The sequence below is a fragment of the Neopsephotus bourkii genome, unplaced genomic scaffold, assembly GCF_033783945.1.
Source record: "Neopsephotus bourkii isolate Nb327-2 ecotype Australia unplaced genomic scaffold, CSIRO-AGI_Nbou_v1 NB_1263, whole genome shotgun sequence".
Classification (NCBI taxonomy): domain Eukaryota; kingdom Metazoa; phylum Chordata; class Aves; order Psittaciformes; family Psittacidae; genus Neopsephotus; species Neopsephotus bourkii.
In genome coordinates, this window is record NW_026901748.1 from 332,585 (window position 1) to 356,504 (window position 23,920).

General features: G+C 37.3%; 1 protein-coding gene across 1 annotated transcript in view; it reads right to left on the reverse strand.

Moving 5' to 3' along the window:
- Nucleotides 1-515: 515 nt before the first annotated feature.
- LOC133218512 (integrin alpha-1-like) overlaps nucleotides 516-23,920 on the reverse strand; it is a 66,300-nt gene continuing 42,895 nt past the window's right edge. The window contains exons 12-31 of the mRNA XM_061364996.1: nucleotides 22,801-22,945; nucleotides 21,494-21,636; nucleotides 19,080-19,223; nucleotides 17,401-17,655; nucleotides 16,855-16,985; nucleotides 15,863-16,026; nucleotides 15,536-15,672; nucleotides 14,452-14,562; nucleotides 13,802-13,887; nucleotides 13,466-13,601; nucleotides 12,448-12,528; nucleotides 10,731-10,807; nucleotides 9,905-9,994; nucleotides 8,767-8,869; nucleotides 7,551-7,664; nucleotides 5,824-5,928; nucleotides 4,337-4,441; nucleotides 3,427-3,519; nucleotides 1,399-1,515; nucleotides 516-761 (exon numbers count right to left, since the gene is read on the reverse strand). Of these exons, the coding sequence (XP_061220980.1) occupies nucleotides 717-761; nucleotides 1,399-1,515; nucleotides 3,427-3,519; nucleotides 4,337-4,441; nucleotides 5,824-5,928; nucleotides 7,551-7,664; nucleotides 8,767-8,869; nucleotides 9,905-9,994; nucleotides 10,731-10,807; nucleotides 12,448-12,528; nucleotides 13,466-13,601; nucleotides 13,802-13,887; nucleotides 14,452-14,562; nucleotides 15,536-15,672; nucleotides 15,863-16,026; nucleotides 16,855-16,985; nucleotides 17,401-17,655; nucleotides 19,080-19,223; nucleotides 21,494-21,636; nucleotides 22,801-22,945 (2,382 nt within the window). The 3' untranslated portion in view covers nucleotides 516-716. The remainder of the gene's footprint in view (nucleotides 762-1,398; nucleotides 1,516-3,426; nucleotides 3,520-4,336; nucleotides 4,442-5,823; nucleotides 5,929-7,550; nucleotides 7,665-8,766; nucleotides 8,870-9,904; nucleotides 9,995-10,730; nucleotides 10,808-12,447; nucleotides 12,529-13,465; nucleotides 13,602-13,801; nucleotides 13,888-14,451; nucleotides 14,563-15,535; nucleotides 15,673-15,862; nucleotides 16,027-16,854; nucleotides 16,986-17,400; nucleotides 17,656-19,079; nucleotides 19,224-21,493; nucleotides 21,637-22,800; nucleotides 22,946-23,920) is intronic.

Genomic DNA, 23,920 nt, shown 5'->3' on the forward strand with positions numbered 1-23,920 from the left:
GGCCTGCCAAGAATCTCTTTCAAGTTCAGTTACGTAATTTAATGGATCAATCCTTTATGGTCCACTTGACCACAAAAATCTCTTTTTTGAAGTATCCTGGGTTCAGCTGGACATGCTAAAACAAGCAGAAAAAGAAAGCCAAGGCATTTCAGTAATTTTCACCCAAAATTCTGCATGTGCTTCTATCTTCTCAATTGTTATTACATCAGTTATGATACAGTATTTGGTGCATTCTCAAAGTTGGTATGTTTGGCTTTGTGAACTAACAGTCTGCTTTCACAGAACTGATAAGGAGGAAATTTGGAAAACGATCCTTTTTCCTTTTGAAAATTGCAAGTTGATAAAAAAGATTGGGATTGATACATAAAAGCTGACTTTTGCATAATTTGGAGTGAAAATTTGTTCTATATACATTGGTATATAAAAATATGATTATGCATTTTTCATATTAAAAAAATGTTAGAATCTTTGAACTCAGTTACTCTCCAAAAATGAGTAACACCTATAGCGTGTCCTTGAGTATCACAAAATGCCATAAGGGTGTTTATTCTTTCTTCGCATCATTCCTTTGCACATGTGTGCTTGATTTGCTTCTTGTCCTACTTCTTGTTTAGAGTTTAGAAAATTTTGACCACTGCATCTAAATTTATAATTTTACAGTAACATTTTAGAGGCAGACCTGAGCAAATATTTCTGCTTTTTTTTTTGTTTTTAATTCATTTCTCCATTTTCTTCTTTAGTGGTCTCTTGAAAAATCCAGCCTGAAGGAAAGAAAAAAAAGTGACTAAAAAATGCTCAAGCATACAACCCATATTGGTAGCATTCATGTGCTGGTTCTTAATACTTTTTAATACTTTCAGTATAGTTAAAAAGTCATTTAGTATTTTGTCACTTTAATAAAGCATTGCTTTTCCTGGAATGGAAAAACTAAATTGACACGTAGCAAAAGCAGACTAAAGGAAACAGTTAATATACAGTGAGTGATTGCTGAACCATTGTTATGCACACATAATGTCAAAAGCTAAAATGCTTAATAATATTTGATATTAATTTGAATAAATAATACTTTATTTTATACTTGTCATATTTTCCAAGAGGTTATGCACGTTGAAATTTATAAACTGTAACCTTCCTATGCTAAATTTTTAGCTTGGAGTGCCCACTTGTGGCAATACTTACACCACAGGCCTAGCATCTCTTGCACAAACTAAAAACCTGGCTATCAAAGGCCACAGCCAAAGCTAAAAAAGCTGCCCTTAATAAACCCTTAATCATACTAAAATATCTTTTATTTTTCTTTTCATAACATATTGGCAATATAGGTTTCAAGTGGTATCTGTGAGCAGAAAATGTAAGCCTATTTTTTTATTTTCATGAAGACAAGAACATGCAGCTTACCTTCCACAAAGCAAATATAAGCAGTGCAAGAATCAGGAGTCCAGCAAAGATACTCAGGAGGATAACCCATAAGGGGACTGTACCTGGCGGAAGCTCTTTGGAAATCTTAATCATGGTCTGCAAGTTGTTCAGAATATAAGCAGTAAATAACTTTTCCTTCTAAATTATCAACAAAGCAGCATGACTTTTAGCAGCATGCAGTCATTTTCATGGGTACTTCATTTTAAGCACAGGAATTTGTGGGAGGGAATGGGAAACTAATCTGCAACACAAACCCCTATATTTACATGGTATCTTGCACTTTTTAAGTGCACGCATTTCACAGTATGTTAGAGATTGGAAGGGACCTCAAAAGATCATCTAGTCCAATCCCCCTGCCGGAGCAGGAACACCTAGATAAGGTTACACAGGAACGTGTCCAGGCGGGTCTTGAATGTCTCCAAAGAAGGAGATTCCACAACCTCCCTGGGCAGCCTGTTCCAGTGTTCCGTCACCCTCACTGAGAAGAAGTTTCTTCTCAGGTTTAAGTGGAACCTCTTGTGCTCCAATTTGTACCCATTACCCCTTGTCCTTTCATTGTTTGCCACTGAGAAGAGCCTGGCTCCATCCTCGTGACACTCCCCCTTTATATATTTATATACACTAATAAGGTCACCCCTCAATCTCCTCTTCTCCAAACTATAGAGACCCAGCTCCCTCAGTCTTTCCTCATAAGGGAGATGCTCCACTCCCTTAATCATCTTAGTTGCCCTTAGTTGCCCATTTCATGAGGGCCAGCCCTGCTATAAGTCAGTAATCATTGTTATAAAGGATACAGGGCAAAAGAATGAATATGAAGTGTATGTTGAGAATTTTCTTTAGGATATTCTTGATCCCTCACCGCTCGCCTCCCTAAAAGGTGGCAGTGATCAACAACCTTCTAAACCAATTAAACAAAATAAGTGCAGAAGGCTGTGTAGATACTGATTTGATTTTAAACAAGGCACATATGGTGCAAACTAAACTCAAATAAGGAATATTCACATTTAAATAAATGTGACCATATAGGAGTTTGAATTATTTTAAGAATTTATTAGAGACACAACTTCAGAGTTCAAAAAAGTTCAAAAAAGTTGAAGAGTTGAACACTAAACATTCAACTTGAAATTATGTCTTAAAAAAATTAATTCTGAAATTTCTTGGTATGTAAACACAAGCCTCATGATCTACAGGTCTCACAGCTGTGTTTCACTGCTGGACTGAATTTTAATCTATTGCTTAAAAGAAATGCTCAAATACAGTATCAGTTACTAGTTGATCTGTGATATTTGTATTTTTGAAAATATTTTGCACAAGATGTAATTCACATTATTACTTTGCTCTAAATTTTGGGGTATTAACATAGTAAGTCTTTTGCTTAAAAATGTACATTTTAGTAAATAAGCCGCTGCATGTATAAGTTATTGCAGAAAAGCAATGCATTAACCACTATAAATGTCTTGGAATAACAAGTATTAAAGGTTAAATAACAACTCCAACAAAATTAAAGATGTTTCTCTTTATACTTGACACCACTACTATAACGTTTTGTTTTCTAAGAAAATGACAGGGAACTTCCACAAAATAAAAGATCCTGTTTCAAATACATAACCAGGATGCTGAAGTAGAAAGCAATAACAAACAAAGAAATAATAAAGAAAATACAATGCACAAAGTAAGATCACTCTTAAATGACCCAGGGCAACTTTTAAAATACTATTGATTCCTTAAAAGAATTTGAATTGCTTTTAATTTACATAGATGCAGGAAGCATTTATACTGCAGGAGGCAGAAATACTTCAGATAGTACTTCTCCCCCATGTATATTGATGGGTAATGGGATTTTGGTATCATTATCTGACTAATTCTGACATCTCTACGATAATAATGAAAACACTCCTATTCAGACTGAGATAATACAATAAAACAGGTAACAATCAGTTCACTAGTAATGAACTGGAATGATTCATTAGAAACGTAAAGTAAACCCATGAATTATTATGTCCTTACCTCTAGTTTTTGATGGTCATTTCTCAGAATCAGTGACGAGTTCTCACTCCTAAGTAATGCTTTCACAACAAGGGTTAAGCTGTGAATACTGGCCTGGAAAAAGTAAGAAATAGCTATGGCTTATAATTAGGTATTTTGAAGTAGAGAAGAGAAGGGTGAAAGAAAAACTTTATTCTGCGCTTTGGGATGTGCTGAAAAATGTGAATGCCTGTGAAGCTGCTTATATGTGTCACCTTCAGCATATACACCACTGTTTATATGACAGTGATGAAGACTTGAAAGAGTAGATCACAGAGATTTCAAATAAATACTAAGTAATCCTGGAATACTACGTTGTCCACAGGGGCAGATTCAGGCTTTATAAAAATTCTGCTGCATCTCCCCTCCTGTCCTTTCCAGAAAAATGACACAAACCAGGAGCTCAGTATCACTGAGCAAAATGAACCACAGCTTGGTCACTGTTGTAACCATCAAGCCAGTAGTGAGCTGGAGTGCACTTTCTCTTCTCTGCTCTGTTTGATGAAAAAATATTTTTAAGACTTGAGAAATCTTTCCAGATTAGAAATAATTTTAAAATTATATTCTTCTATATACCCCTCCTTATATATGCTGAATTAGAATTTATGTGTGTATAAATAACAACTATTTAAAAAAGTACCATTAATACAGAATAAGGTGCCTTCTTACCTGCTAGGTAAGAAATTCCTGTTAGGTTCTAAGTACTTTCTTTAAGGATAGCAAAGTACATGTAACTCAGATTTGAGGAAATCTTAAAATACCAAGAGAAATGATTTCAAATACTAGGGGACTGTGGAGACTTAAGAAAATGAAATGCATGATTTTAATAGACATCAGAAACTCAAGTTTCTTAAACCCATGAGTATTCTGAATACAAATAGGATTTACTTACTTTTATGATGGTAGGTTTCCAAACTCTTAATGAAACATTCACTTGATATATGTCAGAGGGGACCAGGGCACAATTAATAGATGCACAGCTGTACGTATCACAGTCCTGTTTAAAAGGCATCAGCAAGAATCAATAGCAAGATACTTCATGTTACTAAAACAAAAACATGTAAACTACTATATATGATAGAAACAAAGAATGGTTTGGGTTAAAAGCAACCTTAGAGAAAATCTTGTTCCAGCTCCATGCCACAGGCAGAGACACCTTCCACCAGGTTGCTCAAAGCCCTATCCAGCCTTGAACACTTCCAGGAATGGAGCATCCACAGTCTCTCTGGGTAACTTGTACCAGTGCCTCAGCACCCTCACAGAAAAGAGTATGTACAGATCATAGACTTGCTATGACACTAGTACTAACCTGATATGAATCATATGTAAAAATTCTTATGTAAAAAATTGTATGTAAAGATTTTTATTTAAACATGACAGTGCAGTATATAATATATAAACTGAGTTGAGATATTCATGCTGTGGTAGAATACACTCACTCTTGCAGGCTTGCTTAGCCTTGAGGAAGCTTTGTTACTGTATGTACATAGGAAAAGGTAACAGCTAGGTTCCTAAAGAAGGCATAGTTTGTAACAGCCAGTGTTTTTCTGCTAACACACCTATGGCTTCTCTGCAGTGTTTCTTGATCCTTTCAAATCATGTTACACATGAATCTTTCAAGCAGGGCAGGATATGTGAGTGAAAATTTAAGTAACTTTACTTCCCAGTATCACTTGCTAGCTGGGAGGGCAGCAGAATTATGTTCAAAACTTGGAAACATTTGCACAGCCTAGACTTTTATTACCACTGTAAAGGACTATGATAAGCTGGCAAAATATTCTTCTTATGGCATGGTTTCATTTACGTAAGAAATTCAACTTGTACCTCTATGTTGAGGAGATAGTGTGAAGGTTTCCCTCTGACATGCCAACGCAATTCTGGCAGCAAAATTCCTTTGCAACTCTCCCATTTAAGTGTGAAAGGCTAAACTTTTCCAGATGAGATCATTAATTGTATTTCTACCAGTTGCACAGAAAATCTGTCAGATCAGAATGCCAGCACTTGAAAATATTTTCAACTGGATATCTAAAAATATTGCAAGGGAGATGAGAAGCTTCTAAAATATTACTATTTAGTAATTACCGTGGGAATATATAAGGTGGAGATTTACTCAGCTGTCAAATGTGCTGCTGTTGTTTACACATTTGCTAAATTAAAAAAAAAACAAAACCACAAAACAATTCAGTTCCACGTACAGCTTTGTAGCCAAGTAAAATCTGCAGCTAGTCTGCATAAAAAATAGCTTTTTAGGTTATTGAGACAAAATGTTTTCATAGTATACAGTTTGAGAGAAGCTTTTGTATATCTATTGCACAAGTAATCACCTCCAAGATCTAGGTTAGTATGTGGAATGAATATGTATACTATATGTAGGCTTACCATAATTGTATCCTTTGTAGGTTCTTTTATTTTTGGCACCACAAATGATTTCCCAGTGCTGATCCTTAAGGGATCTACAGGATAACTAGCTTGGCAGATGGTATTCTGTCAGTAGAAATCCAAATATTATTCTTATGGTCTGAATATACAATCTATTACAAAAAATATTCTGCAAACAGGACAACATTAATAATATTTAATAATATCAGTAATATTTACAAACTGCTAAATGTAACAAAACTGCATATTGCAAGATAGGGAAATAGGAAACTCAGATGGTGTAGGTACTAAAGGATCATTACTCAAACAACAAAAGAGCTTTTTATGAGATAATTTAATTTAAACTCTACCCAGCTACCTAGACATATGTAGAAGCAAACCAGAGCTTCCTGCAAGATGACTGCTACATGAACCAGCAAGAATTGGCTATTAGGAAAGCTAAATAACTTTTGCATAGGAACCCACAGAGGTTCTGCCTTAGCAAGCAGACAGGCAGGTTAAGTGCAAGGTTCAGGAACCTCCATGGAGCGGGAGCAGGTGCTGGAGCACTGCTAGACTTCCACGGCTCCTTCAAAGGCAGCTGGAAAAACTTTTGGTGTCTTTGGAATAGGGGAATTTGTTTTCTTAGTCAGGTCATTCACTTTCAGATTGCTAGCATGAAGAGGATTGCAAACCCCTGCAGAGCCCTTTGGCAAAATACAGTGTAACTAGTGGTAGATGAATTATAAACACAGGAAAAGTACAGATTTGTTGAGTTTGTATGTAAACATGGGTCAAATGTGTGATTTTGTACCAACGAAACTAATGAAAAGGAATTTAAGAACAGATGCAATTTTTTATATTCTAAACATTAAATATTTTGGGATTGAGGGATTTTTTTGTTTTAAAATGAAGCTTGACCTTTCATTTAGATCATGTGATTTAGTTTTCAGTGGTGCAACATCTCAAAACCAAATTAAATATTTGGAAAGAGGTGTGTGTGTTTCTGAGAGAAAGATTAAAAAAAAAACAGGTTTAGGTCATCACTTATTGATATTTGGGTTCTTCAGCCATCCAATTACTCATATAGCTCTAGTTTTAGTATATACAGAACTGAAATTATGTGACTTGCTGGAATTGGGATCTCCTTCAGTTGCTCTGGAGGAGTGAAATGGAAAAACTCAAATGAGGGCTGCAGTGAAGAGCATTTGAAAGACATGACCTACCATCCCCTTCAAGATGTCTCAGTGCCCCAGAGGAGGAAGAAGCCAGAGGACTGCTAGTGCTGGAGAGGAGACGTGCAAGAAGGCTAATTTCAGTAACAGAAAGAAGAGGACTAAACAGGAGATTGAGCTCTAGATGTACACAGCAGCAATAAGCACTAAGCACTGCAATAAGCACTAACTGCAATAGAGATAATCTGAGGCTCAGTAGGCAAAACTAAGAAAGAAACTCCTTTCACTCTTATCTCAGTTTGAACCTTTAATCACTTGGCAACATATCAGATTAACCTTGCTATAGTACAGTTATTGTTCAACATCATTTTAAAATCACTTGCTTCTTTTAAAGAAATTTCTGTCTTATACATATCTGTACATATGCTTAAAAACCCAACATCTTGTCTTTTAGATTAAAAGCTGTATCTACCTTGAAGCAAGGCATAACCTGAAATGTTTGCATTATGCAATTCCTTACAAGAAAAAAATTAAAATTTAAATTAATTATAAAAATATAAATTCCTAGCTTACTTGGGAATGTGACAATGCAGTAAGGTAGAGAAGAGTGTTCTTGGCTGCAGTTACATTGGGAAATAAGATCTGCAGTGTGAGGTTTGGCATTGGAAAATGTTCACCTTTTTCAACCTATTAAAAAAAAAGGTTTTGATTAGTATTTTCCTTATTTTGATGGTATTTGATTGTGATTTTTTTTTCCTTTCCTGGTTTTCCTTTTATGATTTTTTTTTTATGTTCCCATAGTCAGTTATGCAAAATGTAGTGTGATGAACTCTTTTCCCTGAGAACAGCCTGTTGTGAACTAGCAAACGTGTTCTTCTGTGGTCTTTGTAATAAAATGCATTATTGAAGAAAATCAAAGGAATAGGATGAAAGAGGCAATTATGAAATAAATTTCTTCTTTTTATCTTGCTTACTGCATCCTCTTTGTCATCTGGGATTTCTACCTAAAGCAATTACATTTTAATTTTTAATAAAGACCCAAAATGCTTTAAGATGGGATAGGAGTCACTGTACCAGCGAAGGCTCCTGCCAGGTACTCCTCAGCTGTGCTTATACAGCAGCCCTCCTGCTCTCCTGCTCCTCTCTCCTGTTTTTCCCGAGAAGATCGTGCAATATATCTCTAGGCTGTTGCTCCTTTTGACCAAGCTGCTGTGGCCAAAGGTGGAGAAAACTGGGTGGAATTCCTGGCAGGGGTAACCAGTGATCCTGACTCTGAAGTGGATGAGCTCAGTAAAGATAAAGAACCTTTTTCTTCCAATATCATTCGTAATAAGCTGCTGGCAGCTCTAAAGATAATTGAATTCAATCCTATTTCAACTTGAGGCTGGGCTTCTAATCCATTAACGATCTTTCACAAGTGATTTTAGTTTCCAGTATTCATTCCATTGGGAAGACAACATTCTTCGAGCATGGCATTTGCCTTTCCCAAAGCTGACTGGATTTTGAAAATACCTTTTCTAAACTGCAATGTACATAGGTCAAGTTCTCATTTACCAGGGCATGTTATCTTTCTCCTGCTGAGGTTAGCAGCTGTAAACCCCACTAGAACTACTCTACAGGGATGGACCACTCTGACTCACCTTATTCCAAAGCAAGCAAAAAGAAAAAAAGTTGTTGAATACAAAATACCCATGTAGAAGGTTTAACATACTACACATCTTCTATTTAAGTAATAGACTATCCCATTAAGCAACGCAAACTAATTTTTATGGTTTTAAAGGTTTCTTACCCTATAATGTAGAGTAACTTCATCTCCAATATGCTCTGTTGTGTTAATAGCAGTAGGGACAGTATCATTTGCTGCAATTATAACATGGTGCTCTTTGAAAACACTGTGGATTAAAAAAAAACAACAACAAACAACACAACTAAAAAAACCCAGTAAGCACAAAAACTTAATAAAAACTGCTGCACTTAATAATATAGATATTTTCATTATTTCATGAAACCCCCAGGGCTACTCTCTCAATTAAGAGTGCACTACTACTTCCACTGGAGTTTAACCCCCCCATTTTTTGAATAGTATTAACTTTTTATTATGCACATTTAAATGTTGTGTTTTGATGAAACTATAAAATAAGCAAATATTGTTCCTAAGAATATACAGGGCCCAATTTTGCTGTTGTTATTCTAGCCATGCAATCCCTTATCCTGACTATTGCCATGTGAAATAGGGAGGGTCCTAAGAAAGGGAGAACCAAATTAAAAGAGAACAAAAACAGTTTCTGAATTCAACCTTAATCCCTACAGGACAAAAGAAGTCTAGACTTGCTCCATGAAATGCATCCAAAATTAATCTGACTTAATTATTTACACCTGTTCATCATGCAATGTAGTCTACTGATAATAATGTTTTTCTGGGAAGGAATTTAACTGCATTCTAGATATTTCAGAAAATAAAGTGTATTACAAGATGTGCATTAAAGTTTATGTTTGAGTTGATAAAAACAAGCTCCTGAGAATCTAAAATTAAAGGTAATTTTTGAAGCTGGAAATCAAACACCACACCATGCAATATTATAGTGACACGAACTCATGGCCATCAGGAAGTTGCAAGTATTTGCTTTCTTACATACCTGAAACGCCTTTGAAAGAAGAGAGCAAAGTACAAGAATCAACAAAAGCTGCTGCTGTACTTGCAAACAGCAGATAAAATCTAAATAGATAAAATGGAGATGCAGCAAGATAGGGACAGTAACTGCTCCATTATTTCATGTAACTGCTCTTTTGCATGTAGCCTGTGCTTCCTGTTCAAGAGACTAGAAGCTGTCATGTGTACATATTCAGCTCAGCTCAACAACAAACCTATATTCTCTTTGAACATCTGCTATTTACTGTGCTAGCAAATAAAGCACACAGAAGCATACCTTACAAATATTAATCCTACTTCGTATTTTATAGGAATTGTTACGTGTCCTCTGTTGTCACTCAAAGTCTCAGGTGGTTCTTCACTGTCACTAAAAAAACAACATGCCACTGAAATCAGACTATGCAGACACAAAATGACTACTGAGTGCAAAGAGATCTTAAGAAACGAATACCTGCATCTCTAGGTATAAAACCACACTACTCCTTACCAGTTAATTAGTATCTCCTAACAATAAATTCAAAATAATATATCCAGTAACTGTAAAGTTAAATCCTGCATCAGCCCCAGCTCTTTGTTAAAATTGCAGACTGCAGTTGACTGAATGAAAATGGGCCAAGGAAGGGCCACTAATCTCACACCATCCTTGGATTTTTCAGGGAAAATAAACACTGAGGGCAAGTGAATTCCTTTATCACAGACAACTTCTGCAGTGGTCTTCCCCTTTGAAGGCCAGGTCTTTTTGTTTAGCATGAAGTGTGATTCATGCTAAAATGGGTAGTACTTTTTTAAGAGAATAAACCTTTTCTGAAGGTAAACATATTGGAAATTATGTCTTATGTGACTCTGAGTCTCTAGGGACAAACCGCTATTTGTTTACTTCGTTACTGCTGGACTGAGTACTTCTGTAAAGGTACTAACTCTACTTCTGAGTTCAGAAAAGTCATCCTTGCTTTATAATGAAATACAAAGCTGTGGAGCTTTCTCAGAAAAAAACACAACAACAACAACCAACCAACCAAACAAACAAAAAACAAAAAAACCCAAAAAACAAAACCCCAAACAACTAAAAATCAGAAGGTGAACAAGTAAGGATTGCAACTAACCTTGTTGCATATACATGAATGGTAGCATTTTCCAGGAGATACGATGCATTGAATTGGAATGATATTTTGAAAGAAATCTGTTTAAGGAAATACATTACACATTTTAAAAGAAGAGAGAAAAAAAAAAAAGCACACTGATATGGTTTGATTTGGTGAAAAATGGACGCATTTTTGCTACTTTAATCTATAGAATCTGTATTCACATTTGAAGTTTTCTAGAAGGGAATCCTCAAGTTTTTAGAACTAAGAAGCCTCAGTAAAACTTACTCTATAGTATATCATAAATCCATGGCTAAATAATTCTTAATAGAAACCAACTGGTCTTACAAGCAATACATTAAAAAAAAAGTTGTTTTTTTTTTTCCCCCTTCTCTAATGAGGAAGAAACAAAGCTTCAGCACCTGGCGATGACAGTGAAGATGAGCTTTCTATAGAAGGCTACTGGAATCTGAATTAATATGTAGCTAAACACCAAGAATACCAAACAGAAATGTTCACAATGCAAATAAATGAGTACTAGGTCTCACAAAAATTCCCTATTCGTTGCAACTAGGCCAAATCTACCACAATTTGGCAGTATACAAAATCTGGGAACACTGTCCTAAACGTGTCCTTCATATGCTGACACTTAAGGATAATTTTATATGAAGCAAAAGCTTTACTATTTGCTACTGTAACAGATGTTTCTGCTCAGACTTTCATTTTTTCTTTAATATTAACAAATCTTTCCTACAAAGTGACCCAGAGAAAGTTGTCTTACATATTTCTTCACATTTAAAAAACAGCCAAAAGAGCCAGGAGTGTCTTTAAAAAAGAATTTATTAGGGAAGCTTATCAGTGAATCAGATATTGATTGATTTCTGAATGCAAGAATATAACATTTCTAAATTTGGGGATCTACAGCTACAGATAAACTAACCAACAATGCATGAAAGGAAAATGTGAATAATCAGTAGAGCTGGGAATGGAGCACTGTGGGCACTGGCCCTGGGTATTATGCTTATTTGGTTGCAACAAAGTTAACAGCTCACTTAATTGCTACAGGTAAGTCCAAGACACAGGCTGGAAGGTGTATGCAGAAGGCAGTGTAAGAGAACAACTCTCCTGCTGTTTTGTATCTGCAACACAGACCTCATATGCCAGAGGAATAGACAAAAAATTGCCAGAAGAGACAGTTGGTCTCATTTGCATGCAATTTGGCCTTTTCCAGTTCAATACCAGAACTATTTAGGTTAGGTTTAGATGCATATTTTCAAAGGCTTAGTTTATCTAAAGACCACTCTCTATTCCAGCAGGAGATACAGTCTTATTCCTGGAGCTGTTGAAGCTGAAGCTCAACTTTAAGCAGACTGCTTGCTGGAAATGCGTCTCACTCCCCACTAAACAGAGGTGAACACCTGATACCTGTCTGTAGCAGATCCAGTTTAGCATTTCCATATACCAGCCTACTCTCTTCAACCACGTAAGCTTTATATACAAAGTATATATATAAAGCATCTTATCAGCATATCCTACCCAATATTCTGTATACCTGGAGTGGGACTCTTCTGGCCAGATTTGATGTTTTCCTATCTGTGCAGTTCATGTCAATGGTAGATTAGGAAACATACACGGATAGGTTTTGGAGTGAACACAAGAGAAAAGAAACTCAGAATTGGTAGGACTGCCTTGGCCTTAGAACAACACTGAGCAAGGAGAATGCAGGGGGACTTTTTACCTCTTCTGCAGTTTTTAGAAATGGATACCCCACTTTACAGGTGATGTTGTGATTAGATTCACAGCTATCTTTCTGTATATCCTATAGAAAAAAAAAGAAGGTGAAATCATGGTGATTTGCAGACTCTTCACTAGGCATCAAGGACCTGTTGGACATATATACAATTTCTGCTTTTCATCATTACGTCTTAAGAGTCATAGCCTTAATTTAACTTGAATGGGAATAGGAAGCTGCAGCTTCTGGAAAATAATTTCCACCAATAGAAATCTACATAAATTAGTAGCCATTATTTCCTTACAGTGAAATTCTTAGAACATTAACAGTTAAATGCAAACTGGACACCGTGCAAATTGGTCATAGGGTCTAGCAGATCAACATACGCATTATTACAGTTTTTACAAGTAATTTTGTAAATGTGTTTCTAACTTCGCAATAATAGTGACATTCTTACTCTGTAAATTACTGCAACAGGGTCAAAAATGGTGCTGTGGATCCCTAACTTTTCCTAATGTGCAACATCAAGACTGTTGATGGAATAACTAACTTGTCTTAATGTTTCCTACCTGTAATGAGGTGCATGTGTAACATAGCTGAGGCAGGCAGAAATGCTGTCTGAGATAGGGATGAAGAAGGCACTGCTCTTTGCTGCTTTACCAAGAAAGAGATTTTTCTGTGCACATGCAAGAGTTCTAGGGGCTCAGGAGCTGTACTGACAAATAAAAAAGCATTTCTGGCTCTGCAGATGTACAGATGGTTCATGGTGCTGACGTTCATCTAAGACGCAAGCACTTACTGTCTAAGTGGCATTGTGAAACTTGTGTCTGTAGTTAATAGAAATGAGGCAAAAGTCCACACTGGTCAAAATAAATACACTCTATTTGAAAGATAAGCAAGGACAGCATTTTTCCAAACAACTGATGATGCCAGAGTAGTGGAATTTGGGTGTAACAAAAATGTTTCCACAGATCTCTCCAGCAATATAGGTTACGATAAATGTGACATTGTGAAAAATTCATACCTCAATGCCAGCAAAAATAATATTTGGAGAATACTGAACCAAAACTCTGGTATTATAGGCACTGTCTTTTTTGTTCTTCACAGAGAGCTGGATGGTGAACTTATCATTGCGTGACTTTACAATGAATGGAGAAGAGCTGTAAAATAAAGTAAGAATGTTGGACACCTTAACTTTTTAATCTGTTCTGACACAAAGAGGAACTTCTTTAATTGTCCAGATTATTGTTTCTGATTTGGAAATTATGTCACAGCATTATCTTATTAGACCAGAGAATACGTAATTTAGAGAGAAATTTTATACAGATATCAATGGATACAATAAACCCAGTGTAGTTACCTGTCTCCAGCTATGCTTGCTTTTACATTCAGAACAAGATCTGAAATGCATTTATTTTTGGCTCCACAATCTTTTGTGAAGGGAATCTGCAACAATAGTATTTTTATTCTCAATTTTATTATAATTATTATTAAAATGAAATACTTGCATTTTAATTCATTATCTAATTTTATATAAGGCCTGTTTGACAACCAATCTTCCCTAATATTAATCAGTTAATTATGCCAATATCCTGTAAAATGCACAGATAAAATGTAAGCTTTCTATATATTCCCTTCTAAGTGATTTATCTAGACTAGTAAAAGAGGCAATAGCAGAAGCATGAATGATGCCAAACACCATCAAAGTAAATGACTAGCCTTCCTCTGCTCTATCTACATAAAAAACCAAAAAAATAATTAAAAATAAATCATAAGATTGCTTGTGCTCTATTTTCAGTAAACCCTGGATGCTTTAAAACCCCAGGCTGTTTCCCAAGCACACTGAATCAAGCTCTTCACCCCTGAAGACTCATTTAGAGGAAACATCTTCTGGACAAGCTCAAGGACCCTCCCTCTTTAGCCAATTTGTGGCCAATACTTTCAGATCTTGTGTGCGCTATGAATTTTACCTTAAAAACTTTGGTTATTAATACAGTCTTGCTGACTTACATATTCAGCTATTGAGCTTGGCAGGTTGCTATCGAGGACAGGTCCACTCTCTGGATCAGAAAAATTGAACTCCAGCAAAACTTTTACAGAGTCCTGAAAGTCAGGCTTATCCTAGAACATAAGGAAAACAAAATTGCAGTTATGGACATGCACTTTAATATCTAAGGAGGTTAAAAATCCCAAACAATGCTGAGACAGAATATTTTTCACTCACACTGTTGCCGTCCTTGCTAGAGAAGCAATTGACTGCTTGCAATCAATGATGAAGCATTTAATGTGCAAGCCAATCCTTATAAATACCTATTAATATTTTTGTGTATCTCATCTCAGCATAAAATATCTCATAGCCTGAGCATATCCAACACAGTTGCATTTAAAAATGTCTCAGAACAACCTACTCTGAGACTTTCCTCTTTTAGTCATGCTTAAAGAATCAGTATCACCTTGTGTCAAGGTAGCAACAGCAACAGTATCACCTTGTATTAAGTCAACTGAGGCCTGTTGTTAGTTGATGTACTGCACATTCAAGCAACTTTTGGGCATCATTTATTGTTCATTTTCATTATGGTACAACTGTGAAGTCACTAAACATCTTAAAAGTGGGTACATGTCCATTCACCCTGCACATTACTTATAACCTAGGCAATTTCATACTCACAGTTGTTAATTACATTTCTGTTTTGCAGTAAGTATTCTCTATCCCAAATGTAATTTACATGTTTTTCTACTATATTTCAGTAGGAGAAATTGCACCAATATGCAAATTAGACTTCCAGCTCACATACTCCTGCTGAGTTTTGAATGTATCTAAACTACTAACCAGGATAGCTGCTTGCTCCAATAGGTGTGTTATGCTCTTTCTTAAGACAGACACAAGGAAAGAGACAAAGGTACATAGACTGTATATTTAAATAAATAGCTCATATCTCTATACATATACAAATATAGAAATTCTCAAGTAGTAAACTAATTTTATGTACACTTCTTAAGATTAATTCTGGCTGCAGATTTTGTTACCCAATTTACAATTAATGGAATATTTTTGGGCTAATATAATGTCAAACACTTTAAATGATTTACTTGCCAACATGTAGAAGTTATGTTTAATACATTCTGACCCTTTGATAGTTATATTTTTTTGCATTTTTCTCTCATGGCTTTCTGTGAACAAGCTTCGAGAAATCTGTCTTTGTGAGTCAAGAGTAATCCAATACTGCAGACCTGCAAAGGAAGTTGAGATCAATATTACGGAGCAGTTTGCCTTTACACATTCTTTTTTTCCTAAAGTATCTTAAATGCACTTTGAATGGTGAATTTAGAAGAGGTTGCATTCCATTTTTGAGAAATACACAAAAACAAGCACAGCAGTTTTACAGCATAAAGATTCCAAGCTCAGCACTTATCTACTTACTGGATTCAAATGTATATTCCTTTGACTTTAGTCTGGTCTTAAAACAAATTGTGGCATTTATGCATATTGTTTTTCTTTTATTTATCTGACAATTTTGTTGTTGAATATTGATACTTTTGGGTGTAAATTGCATGGAAACATTTACTTCAGCCACATCACGAGACCTAAAAAAAAAACCACCACAGAGAAAGTGATTTGGAAATAATAGCAGCAGCTTTTTTTTTTTACTTTGAGAATGAACTTACAAAATATGCAACATTCAATATTAAAATACACATACCTGATGGTCTAGACAAGTAATTAACTATATACTCTGTATATTTTGTTCTTTGCTTTTGAGGTGCCAGGGTTCTAAACCAACAGAAAATTTAGTTGGCAAAATATCTTTCTATTTTCCTATCTCCTGCATCAGGAGAGCAGAGTAGAGAGGGAGAATCACCTCCCTTGACCTGCTGGTCATGCTCCTTTTGATGCAGCCCAGGATATGGTTGGCTTTCTGGGCTGTGAGTGCACTTTGCTGGGTCATGTTGAACTTCTTGTCAGCCAGTACTCGCAAGTTTTTGAACCTGTCCTTGATATTGCTAATAACATAATATGCAATACAGCATGAAAAAGAAAAAAACCTTGGGTGATATTGCTAATAACATAATATGCAATACAGCATGAAAAAGAAAAAAACCTTGGGTTTTACTTCTTTTAGTTGGTGCTACAAGTGGAATCTGTTTCTATTTTGAATATGGCCTAGTAGAACAAGGTCATACTATGCTAACAACATTTCCAAAACATTCCTGTATTTATTACTGTTAGCCCTTAAGTTCTATACTTTTTCCTCCAGAAACACACGAAAAGACAAAGATTCACAGCCATTGTCAAAACATGAGATGAAACCAGTACCCTCACAACAGTCCAAACAGTAGTGCATGCAAGTTACACAGATCTCCAAAGACAAAACGGTTATTTTCTGGCCTGACAGCTGCTGTGAGTATCCGTACCAGAAGAGGGCAGCCCCACCAAGGCCTCCGATGGTGACATCAATCAGTCCATCATCGTTTAAATCCATTTCTCCATGCACAGACTGGCCAAAAAATTTAACTTTTTCCCCATCTCCACCTGATGCAATACGCTGTGAAACGCATTAAGAGGTTTATGCAGTGTATATTGAGGAATCTTATAAGAACATTCAAGATGCACTTGTTGGCAGTTTGATGGCTTTTAGATTCTAAAAATACGCTACATTTTCATTACGATACCCCTAAATCAGTTACCATGGTGATGAAAACACTGTAAATTTTAAGAATTGCAAAATATTTACTCTTCTGGCTGTACAGAACATTTCATAAGGTTTCTAATAAAAACAAACAAATATCTTTTCTAACAGAGTGAAATTCAGTTAAATCAGTGACAGTTCGGAAGTACAGAGCTTTTCAAAAAACAAGCTGTTATGACCAGTCAAGTCATAGTTTGGCCCTATGTTGGGAAGACATAGGAATACCGGTTTTATGTTACAGCAGCTGCCAATCTAAAGTTTGATTTCATACCTGAGAATATTTTTTACTGATTGTGTTGCCACTGCCATGATAAATATAAACAGCTCCCCGATGATCATCCTCTAATGGAGAACCTATTACAATGTCATTATATCCATCAAGATTGAGATCCTTCACTGCAGCAATTGCAGTCCCAAAGCGCGCACCACAAGGCTCATTCTTAAGAACTTTGCAGGTGTCCTGTTTTAGTGGTGAACAGCATGTTTGCTTTACAGGTTCAAGACTCATCTGGTATTCAAACTTTGTCTGTGAAAAGAGCAGATTTAAAGTTTGTGAATTTCCATCAACATTTTAGCAATGCAGGTTTTTAAGAGATCCTGTCTGGAAGACAAATTGATGAATTAAATGAAACAATTACATCCTATTTCTAGTGATTGAGTGAACTGTGGAAACCGTGATTCTGTAAATACAATTAAAATATTCTTTCTGAGAAGCAGGTGGGAAAGACATTCTTGCTCTCGTTCTGCATCTAGGTGCTTCTAATGTACTTCTTGAAGTTAGGGGTTCACAGGAAAGCACAGTATCATAATATTTGGTTGTCATTGCAAGTAGACCACTTCATTTTAAGACAGTGTAAAGAGTTTTTCTAAAGGCATTCTCTTAATCTGAGAAGTTAGCCAAGTTTCCGATGAAACACAGATGGCAATACTGTTGTTCCAGAACAAACCCCAGCATTTATCTTATATAGACTGAATTCTGTCGTCAGTAGATATATACCCTATGGCCTAACCTATATATCCTTCTGGTCCCATGTGCACATGAGACTAAAACCATATAGACAGTATGCTATGTAACCAATCTTTCAAAGAGATGGGTCCCATGAGTTCCATGTTAAGAGATCAGCAGCAGCAAGCAGTTGCTGCATCTCCTTTATTTGGAGATGGATAAAAGGAAACACAGGAAAAACAAATTTCAAACCTCACATTACTGGAGGACATGGAATTCTTGTTTTCTTGCCAACCCTATTCACCAGCAATTTGTTGTTAGCAACATGCATGTAGAAACTGGAAGAGTTCCTTGTCAAATACATCCAGCCTCCTCAGGTTGTTTTCTTGCAACAGCATTTTAGAAGGCCACCATTGCTAGCCCATATTTTGATAACTGTTATAACAATATACAATGGCACCAATTTAAAAGAAGAAAAATGAAGAAAAAGTATGTATTGGAAGCAAGACTTATCAAATGAAGAAGCTGTGGAGAAGTTGACATATTCCTCAGTCTAGTTGTGACATGCTTAAAAGCTGTTGAATGTATATTTAGGTTGGTAAGCAAGTCACAAGGACACTGAAGCACACTTTTAGGATGGATGAGCCCTACAGTTCCCTAGTCTGTGAAAGCAAACAGAAAATATGATAGAAAACTAAGTCTATAAATTTCTCTCTATGCTGTACTGCCGCTTACAGGATGTCTTATCTATGTATATACTTATGCTGTTATATGTTATATAGTTACATATATATGTTACATGCTTGTCTATGTATATAGTCTGTTAGAAAAAAAAGGTGAGAAAACAAGACTTTGAGAAGGGAGTTTTCAAAATCAAAATCAATCTGTGTAATACTTTCAATGGACAAAATCATGTGTTGCTGATTTCAACAGCTCATCTTCCCCAGCTTAAATGACCGTGTATCTTTAAAATAAGGATATGAGACAATAAGGAGCATACTTACCTTGTTCAGACTATAAACATATACTTTCCCTTGCTCCTCTTTCTCAGTTCCCATATACATAGGAGCTCCAACAAGAAGAAGGTCTGTAAATGAGTCTCTATTGATGTCAACTGTGGTAAGAACACCCCCAAAGTATGACCCAATCTGTGAGAAAATATAAGGCATAAATCAGAGTCAGTAACGTCATGCAACATTGCCTATTCAGAGACCTGTTCTACAATTGCTTACAACTGTGCCACTCTTTCACGGACACCCCCTTGTCGTGGGGAAAGAGCTTGCGTGCCCTTGTGAAGTTGGGAGTTATGCTGGTGGTGGCTTATGCTTCTGGTAGGGTCTCCCATGCCAGTCAGCTCTCAAATGAAGGGTCAGACAAAGTGTGTCCATGGGCAGGATGGGCTCACTAGCCTTCAGGCAACCATCCTAGGAGAAGGACAACTCCAACTTCAAACCCGGGCAGATGGAGCTCGTGTAGCCCTGTAAGGCCATCCATCTAAGAGAAGGATACTCTAATTAAACCTACGACCTGAGGACTTTGCTGTCACCGTCCAAGCTTGCTAGGCCCTGGCAGATAAACCTCAGGTGTAAAGGGTGAGGCCAGTCCTGCGCACGCTGTGCCTCACCTAAAATAAATCCACTGCGCAGGCCCGAAGGGTTTACCCACACTTGCAAAGCCCTGCAGCGACAGGCGAGGGACGAAACGGCAGGTGATAAGGTGCACTGGAAGTCGCAGACCCAACCCTGCATGCAGGCGGTTCAGGACATTGGTCGCTCAAGTCTGAGCCTTTCCCAATAACCAATGGTGTGAAACAAGGTTGCGTTCTCGCACCGACCTTATTCACAATCTTCTTTAGCATGATGCTCCAAAGGGCTACAGCAGACCTCGACGAACAAGACGGCATTTATATTCGATATCGTACCGATGGTAGCCTATTCAATCTAAGGCGACTGAAGGCCCACACTAAGACCCTAAACCATCTTGTCCGTGAACTGCTCTTTGCTGATGATGCCGCCCTTGTTGCCCACACAGAAGCAGCTCTGCAGCGTTTAACATCTTGCTTTGCGGAGGCGGCTGAGGTTTTTGGGCTGGAAGTCAGTTTGAAGAAGACAGTAGTCCTCTACCAACCTGCACCGCAAGAAGACTATCACCATCCCCATATTACCATCGGCGAGTCAGAGCTTAAGACAGTTCAGCAGTTCAGCTATCTGGGAAGCATCATTTCCTCGGACGCCACGATCGACAAAGAGATAGACAACAGAATAGCAAAGGCATATAGAGCCTTTGGAAAACTCCATAAAAGAGTCTGGTGTAATAAACACCTGAAGAAAAGTACAAAGATCAGTGTCTACAGAGCCATTGTATTGTCTACTCTTTTATATGGGTCTGAATCATGGGTCATCTATCGTCATCACCTGCGACTCCTGGAACGCTTTCATCAGCGCTGCCTTCGTACAATTCTAAACATCCATTGGACCGACTATGTATCTAATGTCACTGTCCTCGAACAGGCAGGGGTCACCAGCATCGAGGCCACATTGCTGAAACTGCAGCTGCGCTGGGCAGGGCACGTCTCTAGGATGAAGGATCACCGCCTCCCCAAGATCGTGTTTTACGGTGAACTTGCCACCGGTAGCCGCAAGAGAGGTGCCCCAAAGAAGAGATACAAGGACTCCCTGAAACAATACCTTAGCCTTGGCCATATTGACTACCATCAGTGGTCCACCTTGGCCTCCAATCGGGAGACTTGGAGGCACACCATACATAATGCCGCTGACTCCTTTGAGAGTTCACGAAGAACTAGTCTCGAGGAGAAAAGACAACGCAGGAAGAATCGTGTCCCACCTGTTCCACCCAAGGAGACCTTCTGCTGTGTTTTTTGTAGCCGGATTTGCCTATCCCACATTGGCCTTCTTAGTCATCAGCGCGCTTGTAGTAAGCGTGGGTAAATGCCCTTCCCAAATCTTCGTTCGCGAAGTCAAGCCATGACATGACATGACAACTGTGCCAAATGAACACCATTCAGTAGAAATCTTCTTTGCCACTTAGAAGATCCTTTTGGTCTGTTTGCCATTGAAGCTTGTTTTCTGTTTTAGGTTTTGTTGACAGATTTTTAATTTAAGAATGGTCCATTGAACTTTCAACTCCCTTGAGTTTGGAAGGTACAAATGGTGCCTTCTATGTGCTAAGGGGAGTAGGACTTCTCCCCTCAATGAGAAAATTTCCAAGAGCCTTTGACTACTGTATAATCCACTTTCCATTATTTATTATACCAGAGTATCTACCTAACCTTTCCTTCTAATCTTGCTTACAACTCACAGTTTCAATTATTCTCCTGGTGCAGAGTTCTCATTTGAAATCATAGTATCTACTTCTCACGCCATATTCCACTGGTAGTTAATCATGAATACATACTTACCTGTTCTCCATTCAACCTCTGAAGTACTTGTACCTCTCTTCCTTCCATTTTATAAATGATAACTTGGCCAGTGTGATTGTATCGTGGCTGTCCTGCTATGTACAGCACGCCTCCAGGTGTCAGTGCTGAATTCACAGTATATCCTAGGAAGCAGAATTCAAGATGCAGTACACACAAAATGCATATGTGTATCAGAAGTAACTTCTGATTAATAAGGGTTATTGTACAACTAGATGTTTAACCCTAAATATTCTAGGGAGTAATAGCAGAGTTTGTCAAAGGGGCTGGATATGCATTTGCCTACAGTCTCAGTCATGAGCACACCTGTTACTGAACCTGTTCGCAGACTGGTGAGTCATGTTCATTTTGCCATCCTCACACAGTGTAAGGAATGTAATGGTACTGATAAATAACTCGTGAGTAGCTGATTGACAAGCTACTTTCAAAGAACAGCTGACATCGTCTCACTGTCAAACTAATGGTGTCATCCAGATGTGATATTGAGGGCATTTTGAACCTAGCTCTATTTAATATTAACAACAATTTTACAACTTGGGTGAAGAAAGACTTAAAAAAATTGTGTATCAATCAAAATGGTGTCAGGGTTGAAAGTATTATAGAGGACAGGATCTAAATTTAAAATTACTTTACTGAATTTCAGAAATGAAAAACCCTGCTAATCACATTCTGCAAAGAAGAAAAATAGAGTGCTTGGGAAAAAAACAACAACAAACTCATTATTCTAGTGTTGTCCCTTCATCAGCGAAAATGTGACCTAAATGAGACAGCAGAGTGAACAGAACCATGAGGTGTAGAAAGCACGCCCTACAGGAGAGAGCAGGGCCACCAGTGCTTTTTCGTAGAAAAGGCTGAGAGGAAAACAAAAGCTTGCCAATTGTTAAAAACAGAGATAGTGGTAAATTGTTGTTCTTGTCCATTGAGTGACAGAAATTAGCTTAATTTTAAACAAAGATTTAGACTTAATATTGTACACATTTTTAAAAATATCAAGGCATAGAAAAATTTTATAATACTAGATGAATCTGTGAAATCTCTGAATAGATTAGACATGTTTATTGGGGAAAATATAGATATACATAGGTATGTAAGTGTTTGGGCTATTTTTTTACTGTAGAAGGAGCAATTTATTTTTTTTAAGAATACAAAAATCATACAGCAGACATGTTTATACATTAGAAATCTTCCCAGTCTCCTAGAATCTAAGATATTATTCTGTAAGACACTCTTTCTGAATGAGATTTGGGACAGGTCTTGTAGCATTTGTTGAAAAGTGCTATTTCTCTCACCTAGATAGGCTGCAAGTGGTTCATTTTGTTCTGAATGCCTGTCACGAAAAGTGTCATTAGTTGGCATTGAAATACCACTGTCCTTCACCATGATCACTGTGCCATTCCAGTCATATGCTCCAACTGCTCCAAGCACGATCCAATCCTTATGCAGGGAAAAACAAAAAGCTATGTGACCTATCTTTAAGACATTCAATGATCATGATGCTTACATTTGGGTAATGCTTCTTGTATACCCGCTTATTTTGCCCTGTTTTTTTCTATTATAGTATGGCTACTACAATCATTGTATGACTTCTACATTTTGTTAAAAATGCACCCAACTTAGAAGGGTCATTCGGGTCATTCAGGACATTCAGGAAAAGCAATAGAATGAAATGCAGCTCCTTCAACTTAATCCCACCATTTCAGGACAAACAGAAAGGCAAAGGGATTTAAAAAGCTAATGAGATGTCCTGGGTTCAGCAGTAGCAGTCATTTTTCTCCTTCTTGGTAGCCGGTGCAGTGGTGTGTTTTGACTTTCGGCTTGGGAACAGAGCTGATAACACCGATGTTTTGGTTTGGCCAAAGGTCTTTGTGAGCCTCATGCTCTGCCAGGGAGGAAGGTGAGCCGAGAGGAAGCAGAGACAGGACACCTGACCCAAACTGACCAAAGAGGTATTCCATAGCACAGCACATCATGCCCAGGTTGTAACTGAGAGTTACCTGGAAGGGTGAGAGGACTGTGGGGTTGGAAGAGATATCAGTTGGTGCTTGGCTGGGCTGGGGGTGGCAAGTTATCAGTTGGCTGTTGGTAAGGTGTTGTATTCTCTTCCGTTGTTATTTCCTTTTATCATTGTTATTATTGGTGGTAGCAATAGTGATTTGTGTTGTACCTTAGTTACTAAACTGTTCTTATCTCAACCCATGGGAATTGCATTCTTTCTGATTCTCCTCTCCGTCCCTCGTGAATAGGGGGAGGGCAAGAAGGGGGAGGGGGAATGAGTGAAAAAGCTGTCTGACTGGGTTCAAACCATGACATGAGAGAATACATTTCCCAAACAAAGTTTCAGAAACTTGAACTCTGTTGAATCTCTGGGTCTTATATATTATGCAGGAGCCTTTTGTCCATGAGAAATGG